The sequence below is a fragment of the Petromyzon marinus genome, chromosome 72, assembly GCF_048934315.1.
Source record: "Petromyzon marinus isolate PM22_M1 ecotype Great Lakes invasive population chromosome 72, UKy_Petmar_22M1.pri1.0, whole genome shotgun sequence".
NCBI classification, from domain to species: domain Eukaryota; kingdom Metazoa; phylum Chordata; class Hyperoartia; order Petromyzontiformes; family Petromyzontidae; genus Petromyzon; species Petromyzon marinus.
In genome coordinates, this window is record NC_133738.1 from 6,869,922 (window position 1) to 6,889,747 (window position 19,826).

The 19,826-nt window shown below is 47.7% G+C and overlaps 1 protein-coding gene across 1 annotated transcript; it reads right to left on the reverse strand.

The window, feature by feature from the left end:
- Window positions 1–1,196: 1,196 nt before the first annotated feature.
- Window positions 1,197–11,593, reverse strand: LOC116957295 (E3 ubiquitin/ISG15 ligase TRIM25-like). The gene is made up of 6 exons (XM_076055726.1): window positions 9,591–11,593; window positions 7,251–7,346; window positions 6,232–6,465; window positions 5,062–5,084; window positions 4,439–4,533; window positions 1,197–3,085 (listed from the first exon to the last, which is right to left on the reverse strand). Exons 1-6 carry the CDS (start codon window positions 10,149–10,151, stop codon window positions 2,535–2,537), a joined length of 1,560 nt encoding a protein of 519 aa, XP_075911841.1. The 5' UTR covers window positions 10,152–11,593; the 3' UTR covers window positions 1,197–2,534.
- Window positions 11,594–19,826: the final 8,233 nt, after the last annotated feature.

Sequence of the window (19,826 nt, forward strand, 5' to 3'; positions counted from 1 at the left end):
ATAGTAGTGTATAGTGTAGTGTATAGTAGTGTATAGTGTAATGTATAGCGTAGTGTATAGTTTAGTGTATAGTAGTGTATAGTGTAGTATATAGTAGTGTATAGTGTAGTGTATAGTAGTGTATAGCAGTGTATAGTGAAGTGTATAGTAGTGTAGTGAATAGTGTAGTATATAGTAGTGTATAGTGTAGTGTATAGTAGTGTATAGTAGTGTTTAGTGTATAGTAGTGTAGTGTATAGTATTGTAGTGTATAGTAGTGTATAGTGTAGTGTACAGTAGTGTATAGTGTAGTGTATAGTGGAGTAGTGTATAGTGTATAGTGTAGTGTTTAGTGGTGTAGTGTATAGTGTAGTGTATAGTGTAGTAGTGTATAGTGCAGTAGTGTATAGTGCAGTAGTGTATAGTAGTGTATAGTGTAGTGTATAGTAGTGTATAGTGTAGTGTATAGTATTGTATAGTGTAGTGTATAGTGTAGTGTAGATATGTATTGTATAGTGTAGTGTATAGTGTAGTAGTGTATAGTGTAGTGTATAGTGGTGTAGTGTATACTAGTGTATAGTGTAGTATATAGCGGTGTATAGTGTAGTCATATAGTGTAGTGTATAGTGTAGTAATGTACAGTGTAGTGTACGGTGTAGTGTATAGTGTAGTGTATAATGTAATGTCTAGTGTAGTAGTGTATAGTGTAGTGTATAGTAGTGTATAGTGTATAGTAGTGTATAGTGTAGTGTATAGTGTAGTGTATAGTGTAGTAATGTATAGTGTTGTGTACGGTGTAGTGTATAGTGTAGTGTATAGTGTAATGTCTACTGTAGTGGTGTATAGTGTAGTGTTGTAGTGTATAGTGTAGTGTATAGTGTAGTGTATAGTGTAGTGTATTGTAGTGTATAGTGTAGTGCATAGTAGTGTACAGTAGTTTATTGTGTAGTGTGTAGTGCAGTGTATAGTGTAGTGTAAAGTGAAATGTATATTGTAGTCTATAGTAGTGTAGTGTAATGTGTAGTAGTGTATTGTGTAGTGTATAGTAGTGTAGTGTATAGTGTAGTAGTGTCGTGTATAGTAGTGTAGTGTATAGTAGTGTAGTGTATAGTAGTGTAGTGTATAGTGTAGTGTATAGTGTAGTGTATAGTACTGTATTGTTAGATTTGAAGCTTTCGTGACTGCAAGGATTCATACTCTTTGGTTTTATTCGGTAAAGTCACATAGATAAAATAAAACAAAATTAAAGAAAACAATTAAATCACGACGTTTCGGAGGCAACACCAGCTTCCGTCTTCAGGTGGAATAGTCACAGAAGAATATCTGTGTCAAGTGCACAGCTCTGAGGCGATCGGGTTTATATCTGGGTTAGGGGGGGGGAACCAGAAAGGAAAGTGGGTGGGTGGGAGGGCTGAGTTCAGCCGTTTTGTGAAAACGATTATGGCGATGATGGTGGAAGTGATGACTATGGTGACTATGATGGTGGTGGTGTTGCTGGTGGTGATGATGACAGTGGTGATGATGATGATGATGGGGTGAAGATGGTGGGGATGGTGTTGATGGTGTTGATTGTAGTGATGATGATTATGGGGTGATGATGACAGTGATGATGATGTTGGTGATGGTCATGATGGTTTTGGTGGTGTTTATAGTAATGATGTTAGTGATGGTGGTTGATAGTGATGGTGATGGTGATCATGATGGTGATATTGTGTTGTTGATGCTGTTGGCAATGAGGATGATGGCGATGATGGTGGAAGTGATCACTATGGTGACTATGATGGTGGTGGTGTTGCTGGCGGTGATGATGACAGTGGTGATGATGATGATGGGGTGAAGATGGTGGTGATGGTGTTGATGGTGTTGATGGTAGTGATGATGATGATGATGATTATGGGGTGATGATGACAGTGATGATGATGTTGGTGATGGTCATGATGGTTTTGGTGGTGTTTATAGTAATGATGTTAGTGATGGTGGTTGATAGTGATGGTGGTGGTGATGGTGATCATGATGGTGATATTGTGTTGTTGATGCTGTTGGCAATGAGGATGATGGCGATGATGGTGGAAGTGATCACTATGGTGACAATGATGGTGGTGGTGTTGCTGGTGGTGATGATAACAGTGGTGATGATGATGGGGTGAAGATGGTGGTGATGGTGTTGATGGTGTTGATGGTAGTGATGATGATGGGGTGATGATGACAGTGGTGATGATGGGGTAATGATGTTGGTGATGATGGTGATGATGGTGATGATGGTGAATCACAGGGATGAGGAGGCGTGGTGACGCAATCGCGCACTGCAGGCGAAGGAGCGGCCACACGAACCTGCGATTTGTACTGCACCAGCGATATCGCTCACGCACGCCAACCTGAACCTCACCCTCCCCCCTCATCCTACCCCTCCATGCTCACCTGTCACCTTCTCCTCCATTCTTCCCTCACCATCACATTACCTCACACTCTGTTCCACCTTCCCCTCACCCTCACCTCACCCTCTCCTCACCATCCACCTTCTGCTCCGTTTCTTGGGTTTCTATCTCTCCTCATCCTCAGGATGCAAGACTCAGATCCACGATCTTCAATGGTTCATTAAAATACCCCACCCACATCGCAGGGTAGAGAGGCTGCGAGAATCTCTGCCGGACCTCGTGGATCACCTCCATGGAGTCGGCGCGGTAAAACGCCAGGAGCCCCCCCTCCCAGTGCAGGTGAAGCCCGATTCTGCGGGGGGAGGGGGCCCCCCTCACCGACAGTGCAGTCTCCACTCCACCATGAAACACTGAGAAGTTGTCGTCACATTTCTCTAAACACCAGGACGCGTCGCTCCCTCCCAGCTCCTGTGCAGCACCACTCCCTTTCCGTGGGATCGTCCCGTACGCGACTCCAACCCGACACCACCGCGCGTCCCCCACATCAACCTCCCAGTAGTGGTGGCCAGACGAGAATCTCTCACGGCACAGGGCTTGTGTACAGCCATCAAACCGGTGTGGGTGATCGGGGCGACCCTGGGAGGCACGGACCGCTGTCATCGTCCTGAGATCTGAGGAGATCTGGAGTTCGTTATGAGCTGAGTTTGTGTCCAGAGTTGGCGAGCGTCCGTCTGTGACAACAGCGATAGCAACATCACTACAGAACACCGCCATCATCACCATCCACCACCATCACCACCATCATCTTCACCATCAACAATACAATCACAAACATCACCATCACCAACCATCCTCGCCATCTATATCATTAATGACAACAACATAAACATCACCATCACCACCATCATCAACACTGAATATCAACATCACTACCGCAATAAGCAACATCACAACCATCATAACCACCACTAGCACCATCCACCATCACTACCACCCCCCCCCCCCCCGACCATCACCACTATTTCCATCACCACTATCCCCATTACCACCATCATCATCATCACTATCACCAACATCACCAACACGATCAGCATCATAACCATCACAACGACCATCAACACCATCATCACCACCATCACTACCATGACCACCTTAACCAATATCATCATCACTACTACCATCAGCGCCATCAGCAAAACCATTACCAGCTATATTATCACCAATGTCACCATCACTGCCATCACCACGACCATCGCTGCCATCACCACAACCAACACCGTCACCACGACCAACACCATCACCAATCCCATCACCATTCCCATCACTCACATCACTAACATCAACATCATTACCACCATCCTCATCACGACCATTATCACCATCATTATGATCATTACCGCAACAGGAACTCATTTGAGGTTGAAACTACCTAGCAGAGGCCCAGGACTGGATCAGATATCACTTGCCACTAGTGTTAGCCATGGCGGGTAATTATAATCAAACAAGGGTAACTGCGTTCGTAGTGCAGTGCGCTATAGACTATGCCACCTCTCCCCCCATGCACAAATGCACAGACATTCGCAGGCACACACTCCAGCTCAACATCACAATTACCTCTGACTCGTAATGATGATTATTTACACAAGAACACCACACTGAGTCTCGTGGCTCTGTTCAGTAGGGTCCTGGAATGGGATGTGAACAAAACAATAGTCTGTGTAGATTTCACAGACTATTGGGACAAATGCTGTCCGTGAGAGTCTATGTAGGCTGGCATGGCACACGAGGTGGGTGGCCAGTACCACGCCCGACCACCTTTGTCTCCCTAGTGGTGATTTTGTTTACACACCGCATCAGGTTCCAGGATGTAAACAAAGACATCCCCCGTGTTGCCTTTACAGACTGTTGGGGCAAATCAGCACCGTTGAAGGCTGGCACGGCAAACGAGGGGGTGGGTGGCCAGCACTATGCCTGGCCGCCTTTGTCTCTCTAGTGATGATGTTTATAAAACACCAGGTACACACACGGGGATCATTTATTGTCAAGATAGTCCCATCACCCATGATTCACACTGAATAACTCACACAGGAGTTTGACTCCCCTTGTCTCCAGGACTTTAAGTGAGGCAATGTCCTCTTGGTTGGGAGATGAGGGTGGAGCTGCTGTAACCCTCCCTGCCCTGTGAAAGCAGAACAAACACGGCTACTATCTCACGCAGAGCATCGTCACTCACAGGATCATCACAGCTCCATCACACAGGCACTCATCAAACAAAGCATCATCACTCATCTCACAATTCCAGCATCACCCCGCAAAATTACTATTACCACACACAGCATAACCACACACAGTATCAACACAGCATCATCACACAGCATCATCACCACACAGCATCACCACACAAAGCATCACAACACACCATAACTACTCACCACACAGCATCACCACACACACCATCACCACACACGGCATCACAACACACAGCATAACCACTCAACACACAGCATCATCACCACACAGCATTACTATCACCACACATAGCATCATCACGTACAGCACCATCACACATAGCACCCTAACACATAGCATCACCACACACATGTTCACCACACACAGCATCCCCACACAGCCAATGTCTCACTGCCCACACCCGACACTCAGTCCCATGTTGTCGTGTGTCGAGTCGTGAGTGAAAGTCGTCTTTTACCTGCACGTGTCTTCCAGGTGCCCCTATGGGAGAGAGAGAGATATGTTACTGTGACTCTACCTCCAATCCCTTGTGATCAGTGGAGTTCCCACTGCAACACCGTGGGTGGAATATAAACCCCAAAGTCTCGGCTTATGACCCCATGATCACCAACACTGATTTACGAGGCAAATATTTCAGAGTGAGACCGGTTGATAGTCAACTATAAACTACTATTTGTGTTTTTCCACGTAAGTCCCACAAAGCGATGTAGCTCTTTTTCAGAAGCGACCTGGCCACAACTGATAGCTGAACGAAGTGGTGCATCACTTGGAAATTTATAGCAGCCCAATACTCTAGACGCACGTTTCCAAATGTGAAGGCAAATTTTTGAGGACTCGGAGAAAAATCCATGCGACCATGGAAAGAGACACGAAAACTCCAAATGTATATGGACGTCAGGGTTGGGATCAAATCCCCGACCTTCGGTATACCAGGCGAGGTAGTTAACATCTCGCAGCCCCCATGAGGACCAAGACTGATTTGCAGGGCAAATATTTCAGAGTGAGACCGGTTGATATTAATCAGTGTTGAGATTAATTTCTGTCAATGCACACGTGGCAGGTCTTACAGAAGTGGTGGTGAATACACAATGATATCATTAATACGCGTATGAGAAATCGTATTTATTTAAGTTTCCATAATATGAACAATGAAGGTAGCGCATCCAAGAGGAGGTCCACAAAGTAGGAAGCACAGATGAAATCAGCTCGTGAGCAGGCGCTGGTGGATTGTTGCATCGCGGCATCATGAGATGTGGCAATGGCCTGGGGAGGTCTTCATCCATTAGTGGATAGATCATGGCTGATGATAATCATGAATACCGTGTACATTGTTGTTGCTGTTGTTGTAGGGTTTATTAAAAAAGTGCAATTCCAATAACATTTAGATTATAATCACAATGAAACCAACTTAATGGAAATCTGTTAAAGGACGAGAGAGAGAATTAATTTAACTGAGAAAATATGAGCTGGCCTTCAAAATGGCAGCCACTGGAGCTGCGATGCGAGTCCATGAGTGGAGCTGTGTTCTCAAGCCCAGTGGATGCGAGCTCTCATTCAGGAGCCTCCCTCTGCTGCTGCTCGTGAGAGGGCTCTGTGCCAATAGCGACACTGGAGACTCATCGCTCACCTGCAGGAACGCGAGCGAGTCCCTCTCCTGCGCTAGGGCCTGCAGGCGAGTGGCTGCTGCCTGGAGCTCGCTGATCTCGTGCTGGTCGTGAGCGATCTTCTTCTCGATCTGGGTCAGCAGCTCGCGCCCTTTCTGCTCCGCTTGCTCTAACGCCGTCTTCTCCTCCACATCCAACGCTGCTCTCGCGCTGGCGAATCTGACCGAGATTGAGGCCTTTTCATCTGTCATGGATCCCTGCAAAGAGAAAGAAATGCCACCTCTGTTCATTAAATGTCTGGTCCTTTGTGAAATGACATTCAGGTGTCCGGACAGTGATACGAGTCTGCAGCACTGAGGCCTCCTTCTTCCTCTGATAGCGCTGCTGAGCATTTTCAGTACAACACGATTTGGGGGCTGTGAGGCATCATCAAATACCATCAGGAGTACATTTAGGGTCTGTGCCATTCTCATTGCGCAAGGCTATCAGGCCGATGTTGTGTTTGCCTTCCCATGAAGCAAAGATTAATTTGGAATTTGCCTTCAACAAGTAGAGCCCTAAGGAATTGGGAAGTGAGGCCAATTCCTCTTCAAATTAATAATTTGAATGTGAGAGAAAACCACGTATGTATGGATGAAGAGAGTGGATCATGAAACCACTTGCTAAACTGGCACCTGGCCACTCTAACGCCTGATTGGTTTCACTAAAAGAGTGTACAACAGTCTGTGTGTGATCCACCAACTCTGCCACCAGAGTATTGGATAATAGGCACGTACCACCTCATCTGACCAATATAGATAACACGTTGAAGTGGTAAGTTGTTTAGAGATATGGGAATGTGGAATTTCCACCACTGATTGAGTTTCTCAGTGGATTTGAGTACCACCTCGTTGCTCGTCCTGATTATTGAGGCGCATTGACCGTTGTGTGTTTAGTCCCACAATGTGTTTAGAGTCAATGGAAGTCCACGTGAATGAATGGAGTTGTTCTCCATCACAAACCCTACTCAGAGTGGAGTCACGGGGTCACAGAGTCACGGTACCTGCACGTCCCTGCGAGCAGCCTCCATCCGCCTCACGGACTCCTCCGCCTCCCTCCTCTTCTCCTCCACCGCCCGCGTCTCCTCTCCCACTTGTTTCTGTGAGAGACGTCACCAGGGGAGACTCCACTCACTCTCTGAGCGTCCCGTCCCAACTCCGCTCCACGTGAACCCCTCCACAGTGACAGGGGAAGTAGCCCCGGTGCAGCGATGGAGGCTGGGGGAGCAAAAGGCTGCAGGGAACTGATTTCACGAGGAGCTCAAACGTGCGCAGGGATGCCAAAGTGGTGGGTCGGGCTACCTGAGTAGTGGGTGGGGCTACCTGAGCAGTGGGCGTGGCTACTAGATTAGTGGGTGGGGCTACCCGAGTAATAAGCGGGGTCTCCCAAGTAGTGGCCAGGGCTAACCGAGTGGTGGGTAGGGCTACCTGAGTAGTGGGTTGGGCTACCTATGTAGTGGGTGGGGCAACCTGTGTAGTGGGTGGAGCTACCTGCGTAGTGGGTTGGGCTACCTGCTTAGTGGGTGTGGCTGCCTGAGTAGTGGGCGGTGCTGAGTAGTGGGTGGAGCTACCTGAGCAGTGGGTGGGGCTAACTGAGCAGTGGGTGGGGCTACCTGAGCAGTGAGCCGGGCAACCTGAGCAGTGGACAGGGCTGAGTAGTGGGTGGGGCTACCTGAGCAGTGGGCGGGGCTACTAGAGTGGTGGGCGGGGCTACCATTGAAGTGGGCGTGGCTATCTGAGGAGTGGGTGGACAGGGCACCGGAGTGGTGAGATGTTATCTGCCTTGCCTGCTATACAGGAGGTCGTGGGTTCGAATCCGACCCTGATACCTGTGTAGTGAGTCACTTCGGAGACACTAGTTAGGAGGCAACAACGTTTATTCTACACGAAATAACACCATTACACACGGGACTACAATATGCCTATCTCTTACACACCGTGACACACGGGACTACAATATGCCTATCTCTTACACACCATTACACGCGACGTGAGAGACGAAGACGAAGCACCTTGGGTTCACTTCACCTGCAGACAGCCCCGATTTTTGATCTGAGCTGCCTGCATTTGGCTTCCCTTTAATCTCTCTCAGTGTGGTCTAGATGCGCCCTTGGCTGCGCCCCCTTCTGGAACATTCCTGAGGGTTGCAGGCTATCTTGCATGTGCCACCTGCCCAGTTCCTCCCTTAACCACGCCTCCTTCAGGAACTCTCCAGAAGATTCCCGTCTTCACATCCCGTGTCCCATCGGTCATCTTGTCCCCACATTCCTCACTCCGGCCCATCACGTGCTTCACCTGAGGCCGGGGTGACTCGTCCTCATATGCCCCCTTCCGCCAGCAGCCCGCACCACGCTCTACTCTGTCGATAAGACTCATCAGCCTCTCTCTGCTAGCACCCAGCGCCACGCACGCCAGTAACCCACTGTGTGGTACTGCATGGTGTGCTCGCCTCTACACCCATATTTTCTCATCCTACTTTACTTAGTGCTACGCGCTGTTGTGATCCATTCTATATCACTCCACCTGTATATATGCAGTTTGCATGTCTCTCTCCATGGTCGCTTGGCTTTTTCTCTGGGTCCTCCAGTTTAGGAAGGTGCGTTTAGAGTATTTGGCTGCTATACATTTAGACCTGAGAAGCCACTTCGTTGAGCTGTCATTTGTGGCCAGGTTGCCAACTACATAGCTCTGTGAGTTTCACTTGGTAAAATAAAAATAAAACACATTTAGCTTAGTTTTACATGGTACAAGGAGGGCCTGCCATGTCACTGTTGAGTGTCCAGGAAATTCAATAGAGAGCATCTTGATGAAAATATAAATACGGTCACGAAATACTTGGTCTGTCACAATCAAGTAACATTTCTGGACCCGGTAGCTGCTGTAGAGTGCGGCGCTAAACTGGCACAGACCGGCACGAGTCTAGCAAGCGGTGAGCACTGTGGCTCAAGCAGTCCCAGACGTTTTGCATTTCGTTAATATTTTAGTGAATGCTCCTCTCTACCACAAACCACTTTTTGTAAACAAACCACGGTCTATGCACTCACGTCATTTTGAGAAAACATTTTACGCATTAAAGTCCTTCATTTAAAAAAAATATACTAAGAGCACATTTCTAAATTTGTCAGATAACAGGATTGATAATAACATGTGGTTATATGATTTCTGCAATATTACAACCTCAGTATACTTTATATTAAATCAAGGTTGTTCAAATTGAAGAAACAATGGGAAGCTGAGAGAGGAATAATATAATATATTTATTTGGATATTATTGTTCAGTTAGTATTTGAAAATTATGACTTCACGCAAGAGGTGCTCCTGCTCACACACGCAGACCGTCTCACCTCCCGTGTCTTGTGCTCATCCTCCAGCGTAGCCACATCGTGACCCTTGTGGTCTCCTGCGATGGTGCAGGTTGTGCAGACCAAGCTCTTGTCCTGTCGGCAGTAAAACTTTATCTTTTTTCTGTGCGTCTTGCATTTGCGGTCCTCAGGATTCGTGTCTGGATCCACCAGAATGTGGCCCCTGAACTTCGGGTTCTCCTGATGAGGCTTTACATGAGTCACACAGTAGGAGGTATCACACCTGAGGCAGGTCTTCGAGGCAGCAGTCGTGCCATCGTTGCAGAAGTCACACAAGACCACGGTGGCCATTTCATCTGCAGCACTGCGCTGCTCCACCAGGTTGGCGAGCGTCACGCTCTTGTTCAGCTGGGGCCTCTGAGGGAAGGTCACTCGGCACTGTGGGCAGGAGAAGGACTCTGCCGCATCCCAGGCGCCCTCCACGCACTTGAGACAGAACGAGTGGCCGCAGCTGAGCGTGCAGGGGCAGCTGAAGGCGTCCAGGCAGATGGGACAGGTCAACTCCCCTGGGGCCTCACTACCAGTGGGAGCCGCACTCGCCATGGCCCTGTGGCTCCACTCAGAGAGGGGCGCTGTCTGTAGCTCAGGCAGTCTCTGTCTGTAGCTCAGGCAGTCTCTGGATGTAGCTCAGGCAGTCTCTGTCTGTAGCTCAGGCAGTCTCTGGCTGTAGCTCAGGCAGTCTCTGTCTGTAGCTCAGGCAGTCTCTGTCTGTAGCTCAGGCAGTCTCTGTCTGTAGCTCAGGCAGTCTCTGTCTGTAGCTCAGGCAGTCTCTGGATGTAGCTCAGGCAGTCTCTGGATGTAGCTCAAACAGTCGCTGGCTGTAGCTCAGGCAGTCTCTGTCTGTAGCTCAGGCAGTCTCTGTCTGTAGCTCAGGCAGTCTCTGGCTGTAGCTTAGGCAGTCTCTGTCTGTAGCTCAGGCAGTCTCAGGATGTAGCTCAAACAGTCACTGGCTGTAGCTCAGGCAGTCTCTGTCTGTAGCTCAGGCAGTCTCTGGATGTAGCTCAAACAGTCGCTGGCTGTAGCTCAGGCAGTCTCTGTCTGTAGCTCAGGCAGTCTCTGTCTGTAGCTCAGGCAGTCTCCGTCTGTAGCTCAGGCAGTCTCTGTCTGTAGCTCAGGCAGTCTCTGGATGTAGCTCAGTCAGTCTCTGGATGTAGCTCAAACAGTCGCTGGCTGTAGCTCAGGCAGTCTCTCTCTGTAGCTCAGGCAGTCTCTGGCTGTAGCTCAGGCAGTCTCTCTCTGTAGCTCAGGCAGTCTCTGGCTGTAGCTCAGGCAGTCTCTGGCTGTAGCTCAGGCAGTCTCTGGCTGTAGCTCAGGCAGTCGCTGGATGTAGCTCAGGCAGTCGCTGTCTGTAGCTCAGGCATTCTCTGTCTGTATCTCAGGCAGTCGCTGGCTGTATCTCAGGCCGTAGCTGGCTGCGTATGAGACGCAAAAACAGGAACAAGCCTCGTGAATGTGAGAAAGGGAAGTAGCGGTACAAACACTTTCGGTTTTATTTATATATCATATCACGTGACACGCCCTGGAATGTGTTGACGCCCGAGCAAGCACCGACGTCTCTGCTCCAGGGGTGGCTGAACAAAGACTCGGGGCACGTCACGTCGTCTCAAACCCTCATCCTCACACACCTCGCCTCATCTCACCTCATCTGAACTCACCTCAATATCTCCTCAACTCACCTCGTCGTCGCAACTGAGCTTGGAGGGGAACGCTGCTCGTAAACTCGTTGCGTCTAAATGATTTTGAACATTTTGTTGCTGTACATTTCCACGTGGTGATGATGATGATGAGTCACGAAGTTGAGCCGTCATTTGTGGCCAGGTCACGTCTGAAAAAATATCGAATAGTTCAGTGGGGCCTTATTTCGTATGATACAACAAAATATTTGTAGTTCTATCTCTATAAATGTCTCGAAGTGATTTGTCTGCCTCTCCTACACTTTGCACTCCTGTCGTGTTGTTGTATTGCTTGTTGTTGTTATTGTAACGTTCTGACCTGCCCCGACTGAACATCCGTGAAAAAGAGCTTTATAGCTCATCGGATTTCACCGGTATGAATACTTGTTCTCATTCTGTTGCTTCTCCCTCTCTGCTCCACGATATTTTATATTTCAGCTTCACCTTTTCTTGCTAATTTAAATCGTTGAACTGCTTAATTTAACAATACATTTTTGACTTAAAACTTTCGTGACTTCAGGAATTCATATTCTATGGTTCTTTTGGTAAAGTTACGTAGACAGAAAAAAATAATACAAAAATAATACAAATAATCTTTTTTAATTCACTTTATCTTCATATGAACTATTATTTTATCGTTATTTTTTTTTCTATCAACGTGACTTTATGGAAAAAATGTAACAATGTGTCGGGTGTCTCGTTCTCGAGCTGTGAGAGACGCCTGTTTAGTTGCTCGTCTTCAACTCAGTCACGTGTCTGCGACTCACATCTCTGTGTGGTACAGAGACAAAGCTCCCCCGTGTAGCCCACACAGACTCTAGGCCAGTGGTTCTTAACCTGGGTTCGATCGAACCCCAGGGGTTCGGTGAGTCGATCTCAGGGGTTCGGCAGAGCCCCCGCCACGGAGGTCCGGACACACTTGAATTATTGTGTAAATTTGTGATGACACACACGGCCCGCTTGGCCATCACTGGCTGCAGATGATCATGCTACACTGCTTGGCCAATCAGCGCTGTGGGGAATTTAGTGCGTACTCAGTAGTCAACGTGGGACTGTTGTTGTCGTACGTCGTGTGATTTCTTTAATATTTTATCCATACTAACTATGTCGGGCAAAAGAAGAAAGTGGTCAGACGAATATGTACAACATGGATTCTCATGTATCACGGAACGTGATGGGAGTGAGCGTCCTATCTGCATGATTTGCAACGCCAAGTTGAGCAACTCTAGTCTTGCACCGGCAAAACTAAAGGAACACTTCTTGAAGCTGCATGGAGACAGGGAATACAAGAACACAACACTTGCTGAATTCAGGGTGAAGAGAGCCATATTCGATGAAAGGGCCACTCTGCCTGCTCTTGGATTTGTACCTGTTAACAAACCGATCCTGACAGCATCGTACGAAGTTGCTTACCTGATCGCAAAGCAGGGCAAGCCACACACCATTGGTGAAACACTTGTGAAACCAGCTGCATTAAAGATGGCGAATCTGATACTCGGAACAGCGGCCGAAGGTAAATTATCCCAAATTCCCCTTTCAAATGACACCGTCAGTGACAGAATAGAAGACATGAGTAAAGACATCTTGGCTCAAGTAGTCGCGGATCTGATTTCAAGCCCGGCAAAATTCAGCCTTCAACTCGACGAAACCACAGACGTTTCTGATCTAAGCCAGCTTGCTGTTTTTGTACGCTATGTGAAAGACGACATGATAAAAGAAGAGTTTTTATTTTGTAAGCCTCTTACAACAACAACAAAGGCAGCCGATGTGAAGAAGCTTGTGGATGACTTCTTCAGAGACAACAATCTTTCATGGGATATGGTTTCTGCAGTTTGTACGGACGGAGCTCCAGTCATGCTGGGAAGAAAGTCTGGTGTTGGTGCGCTAGTAAAGGCCGATGCACCACACATCATTGTGACGCATTGTATTCTGCACAGGCATGCGTTGGCAACAAAAACCTTACCTCCAAAAATGGCAGAAGTATTAAAAACTGTGGTGGAATGTGTGAACTATGTGCGAAAAAGTGCTCTGAGGCACTGCATCTTCAGTGAGCTGTGTAAAGAAATGGGCTCTGAATTTGAGGTACTTCTGCTCCATTCTAATATTCGGTGGTTATCCCGGGGACAGGTGCTGAATCGTGTTTTTGCCATGCGTGTGGAATTAGCCCTGTTTTTGCAAGAGCACCAACACTGCCATGCAGATTGCTTCAAAAATCCTGAGTTCATTCTCATTTTAGCGTACATGGCTGATATATTCGCAGCTCTCAATCATCTCAATCAGCAGATGCAGGGTGGTGGAGTCAATATCATGGAAGCGGAAGAACACCTGAAGGCTTTTCAAAAAAAGCTACCGTTATGGAAACGACGAACAGAGAACAATAACTTCGCAAACTTCCCGCTTCTGGACGACTGTGCAAGTAAGATCGAAGATGTGTCTGGAATCGGATATATTTCTGTATCCACGGAACTGAAGCAAACAATTGCCACGCACTTAGATGAGCTTGCAAAGTCTCTCGACGGATATTTCCCTACAAGAGAGTCATATCCAGCATGGGTGAGACAGCCGTTCACGTTTGCTGTTGAAACAGCAGATGTCAATGATGAATTCCTCGACGAAATCATTGAAATTCAGCAGAGCCAAGTTCAACAGCAACTCTTCAGAACAACAACGCTCTCAACGTTTTGGTGTCGACAAATGAACAAGTATCCAGTTATTGCTAAGAAAGCCCTGGATTTTTTTATACCATTTGTTACAACATATCTTTGTGAGCAATCCTTTTCGAGGATGCTGGACATAAAAATGAAGAAAAGGAACAGACTTTGCTGTGAAAATGACATGAGAGTGGCACTTGCCAAGGTGAAGCCACGCATATCTGAACTGATCTCTCAAAGGCAACAGCAGAAGTCACATTGATTTCCAGGTATGTAATTTGTTGTGAGTTTATGCATTGTGTTGGTTTTATTCTTTGAACAAGGTAATGTTCATGCACGGCTCATTTTGTGTACCAGTAAAAAACATATCTACGTCTTGAATTTGAAAAAAATCACATTTTATTTTTCACTAAAGAGGGGTTTGGTGAATGCGCATATGAAACTGGTGGGGTTCGGTACTTCCAACAAGGTTAAGAACCACTGCTCTAGGCGGTGGGTGGACAGCACCACACCCACCCGGCAGCTTTTGTCTCCATGGAATACTACACACCGCACCCCCAGCCCCCACTTGCCCACAGCCCTCTCCCAATCCGTTCCCCCCCCGCCACAATGCCCCGAGCCCCCTGAGGGCTCCCTCCTGCATCCCCTCGCCTGCTCCTCCCCTCCTCCACTGTTGCCGCTCCACTGCCTCCCTCCTTCCGTCGGGAATCCCCTCCATGCCCCTTAACCCACTGCCCATCTCCATTCCCACCCCTGACATCCCTTACACATGTAGTGTTGCTCCGGAGACACTTCGTAGGCGGGGCACGTCTTTATTATCCACACGTACCCTAACTGCTATACATCAATTCTTCATACAGTTGATCTTGAGGACCTCTTCCACTTGGTATACAATACGCCTCCTGTGTAGCGTGCCTAACCCGACTACGCTCCAGGTCCTCCGGCTATAATATAACTACGTGAGACTACGTGACCTGACCCAGCCAAGGTACAGGTCCAACACTGACACCTCACAGAGCGTCGGCCCTTTAAAGGACGGCGAAGCCAGGGGTTCAGTCATACTCTAGCGGCGTCTTCCTTCTTCAACTGGTTATCTTCAACTGCTTCCGTCTCCAACTGCTTCGGTTTTTAAACTGCCTGGACCTCTCCGGAGGTTCGCCTTATATCCGTTTCTCAGCCGAGGTGCGGACCTCAGTGAGGGACGTGGGTGACCCCAGAGTCCCCCACTGAGGTCCGCATGTCTGCCGTTGCAGGTCAGTGCAGCCGCAGCCCCCCCCAGCCTTTGGGAGTGTTTGCGAGGGGTCGTAGAATCCCTCGCAGCCCCCCAACTGCTTCAGGGCTGCCTGTCATTGCCTGCAAGTGCAGCCCGTCCATGGCGCTACACACATACACACAACACGTCCACTCCCACGCCACACTCGTACATTGCAGAGCTTCCAGGGTTCCATTTGTCAGTCTCGACTCACTGCTGGCTCCCACTGCATTTTACCACTCCGATCATTTTCATTCTACTGCTGGCGTTTTGTATCTTTTATGCATTCGTCGTTTTTATTTTACTGCAGGCTTCGCGAGTCTTGTCGTTGTTCATTCTCACTACACTGCTGTATCAACACAGTGCTGGTGATCTACCAGTCTATATCACTACACTGTTGTATCAATACAGTGCTGGTGATCTACCAGTCTATATCACTACACTGTTGTATCAACACAGTGCTGGTGATCTACCAGTCTCTATCACTCCACTGCTGTATCAACACAGTTCTAGTGATCTACCAGTCTCTATCACTCCACTGCTGTATCAATACAGAACTGGTGATCTACCAGTCTCTATCACTCCACTGCTGTATCAATACAGTGCTGGGGATCTACCACTCTCTATCACTCCACTGCTGTATTAACACAGTGCTGGTGATCTACCAGTCTCTATCACTCCACTGCTGTATCAATACAGAGCTGGTGATCTACCAGTCTCTGTCACTCCACTGCTGTATCAACACAGTGCTGGTGATCTATCAGTCTCTATCACTCCACTGCTGTATCAACACAGTGCTGGTGATCTACCAGTCTCTATCACTCCACTGCTGTATCAACACAGTGCTGGTGATCTACCAGTCTCTATCACTCCACTGTTGTAGCAATACAGTGCTGGTGATCTATCAGTCTCTATCACTCCACTGCTGTATCAACACAGTGCTGGTGATCTATCAGTCTCTATCACTCCACTGCTGTATCAATATAGTGTTGGTGATCTACCAGTCTCTATCACTCCACTCTTGTATCAATATAGTGCTGGTGATCTATCAGTCTCTATCACTCCACTGTTGTATCAACACAGTGCTGGTGATCTACCAGTCTCTATCACTCCACTGCTGTATTAACACAGTGCTGGTGATCTACCAGTCTCTATCACTCTACTGCTGTATCAATACAGAGCTGGTGATCTACCAGTCTCTGTCACTCCACTGCTGTATCAACACAGTGCTGGTGATCTACCAGTCTCTATCACTCCACTGTTGTATTATTACAGTGCTGGTGATCTACCAGTCTCTATCACTCCACTGTTGTATCAACACAGTGCTGGTGATCTACCAGTCTCTATCACTCCACTGTTGTATCAACACAGTGCTGGTGATCTATCAGTCTCTATCACTCCACTGCTGTATTAATACAGTGCTGGTGATCAACCAGTCTCTATCACTCCACTGCTGTATCAACACAGTGCTGGTGATCTACCAGTCTCTATCACTCCACTGTTGTAGCAATACAGTGCTGGTGATCTATCAGTCTCTATCACTCCACTGCTGAATCAACACAGTGCTGGTGATCTATCAGTCTCTATCACTCCACTGCTGTATCAATATAGTGTTGGTGATCTACCAGTCTCTATCACTCCACTCTTGTATCAATATAGTGCTGGTGATCTATCAGTCTCTATCACTCCACTGCTGTATCAATACAGTGCTGGTGATCTACCAGTCTCTATCACTCCACTGTTGTAGCAATACAGTGTTGGTGATCTATCAGTTTCTATCACTCCACTGCTGTATTATTACAGTGCTGGTGATCTACCAGTCTCTATCACTCCACTGTTGTATCAACACAGTGCTGGTGATCTATCAGTCTCTATCACTCCACTGCTGTATTAATACAGTGCTGGTGATCAACCAGTCTCTATCACTCTACTGCTGTATTATTACAGTGCTGGTGATCTTGTGCACCAGATCTTATTTATTCACGATGTACTTACAAAAAATTCCGCGGACTACCTACTGGATCTCCTCTCTGTTTCAAAGAACAAATTTGACCTCAGGTCTTCGCTCATTTACCAGCTTCACATTCCCTATTGCCGTACAAAAACTGGAGGAAGGGCCTTTGCTATTGATGCCCCCAGGGTCTGGAATGCTATTGGCAATAAACTGCAACTTGAATCACTACCTATGAGATCTTCACTCAAAACTGCTCTAGAGGAGTTGTACAACCCTAGCTGCCACTGCTATTCAGTGGCCTAAAATATGCCTCTAGATTTTGGTGTTATAATTTATTTATGTAGTTTATTGTAAAAAATTCGGTCACAGTCCCTATGACCACTGTTACATTGGATTTATGGCTTTTATTTTGGTGATTTCGAAAAGTGTTTTTGTTTTGGCCATGTTTTTGTTTATTGTAGTACGGAGTTACACTGATGGCCTTAATCTTAGTTGTCTTGTGGTTGTTGTTGTTATTTGACTTGCATCCCATTTGGATTTTTGCACACAGCGTTGGTGTACGGTGCTATTTCAGGAATATTTTGATATTTTTTCCTGTATTTTCTGTTTGCAGTCACGTAATCACTTTAAGATGTTTTCTTGTTCATGTTTTTTGTTTGTTGAGGTTGCACCCGATTCAAGAGCCGACTGGCTCACAGGGCTATACCAAATAAATGAACTATGAACTATGATCTACCAGTCTCTATCACTCCACTGCTGTATCAACTCAGTGCTGGTGATCTATCAGTCTCTATCACTCCACTGCTGTATCAATACAGTGCTGGTGATCTACCAGTCTCTATCACTCCACTGCTGTATCAACTCAGTGCTGGTGATCTATCAGTCTCTATCACTCCACGGCTGTATCAATACAGTGCTGGTGATCTACCAGTCTCTATCACTCCACTGCTGTATCAATACAGTGCTGGTGATCTACCAGTCTCTATCATCCACTGTTGTATCAATACAGTGCTGGTGATCTACCTGTCTCTATCACTCCACTGTTGTATCAATGCAGTGCTGGTGATCTACCAGTCTCTATCACTCCACTGCTGTATCAATACAGTGCTGGTGATCTACCAGTCTCTATCACTCCACTGTTGTATCAATACAGTGCTGGTGATCTACCAGTCTATATCACTACACTACTGTATCAACACAGTGCTGGTGATCTACCAGTTTCTATTACTCCACTGTTGTATCAAAACATTTCCCCACGTTCAAAAGTTCGTACTTCATTGGTGCCGAGTAACCTATTTGTCCATAAAAATGCAACTGGCAGTTTCTAAAAACGTTATAATCACATCCGACTTTTTCACAGAGCCACCAATGATTCAGTCCCCAGCGAGTCGGATATGCGACGTTGGACTGTAAAAAGAAAAAAAAAACAAATTTTGTCACAACTTTGATCACTGTTACAATCTTTAAGCACTGAGGTAATTCCTCAAATCCGTACCGATACCACACGACTATTCTGTAGCCTGAAACGTGGTCAAATAATCCCCATGACCCACACAGCGTGCAGCAGTCCTCATCCCGCAGTGGGTTAACAAAAGTGCTGTACACGGACAGTGCATTGCATCGTGGTTAGGATATGGGATCAATAATTAACGTACGTATGTTGAACTTGTTTCACACTGTACGTAGCCAACTGCGCAAATCGATACGAACTGTGCTCTGTGAAAAATACAACTTGACGTAAGTTAAGTTGCGTCGACACCCAAGCAATCATTAGCGTGCAACTTGGCAACTCGGGTGTATGTGTGGTGCCGCCGCAGCGGAGCCGCTCCAGCGGAACCGCGCCCACTACCGCGGCGCCATCACCGATGCCGCGGATTTCCCGCCACTCTCCCGGAGCCGGTGCCTTCTCAGACGTCCGCGTTTTGGCCCCTGCACAGTCGTGAGGCCGCTGCAGCAGGGCCGCTCTGCCGAGGTCGTGCCCACCGCCGCAAAGCCGCCACCGGGGGATGTCGACGCCGACGCTGCGCACCCTCACCACCCTCCCCCCCACACACGAACGTACACACGCCCCACGTAGAGCCGGGAGGGGAGGTCACCCGGCTGATAGGTTTTTGTCCAGAAGTCCCTAGTGGGATCGAACTTCATGGTTTCCTGCGGCCGGGAAATTGGGCGATCTTCCCCCTGTAGCTGACATGCACTGCGGCACCGTGACCTAATATTAAAGTTGCATGGTCACGGCAAGGGCCATTGAGCCACCGCGAGTGGAGCCTCACACACACACGCACGGGTCAGTGGACTGGTAGCGGGAGAACAGAGAGCGGACGTCGGTGAGATCACTGCGGCGACGTCACCTGAGCTGGGATCCGGGCATCGAAATGGCGGGAGAATCCGAGCCCCTGATTGGACGGGAGGCCAAGGGTCGGAAAGAGCAAAAATTCCTTTGTTGTAGGTAGGATAAAAGGAGGGGGATTGGGGTAGCAGAGGAGTTTCTTCTGGTTCAAGATCATCGAGGTCCCGGGAGTAGGAGAGTCAGCCATGCGAGACGTCCGTGAGACGTACTCCAGCCTCGGCAGGCTCGCCGCCTCCTCCACTTACAGCGGTCAGTACATCGGGGAGAAGTAAGTACGAGTGAGAGAGGCGTAAGTTCAGCCGTTTTACATCCAGGATAGAGAGCGGGGCGAGCGGTAG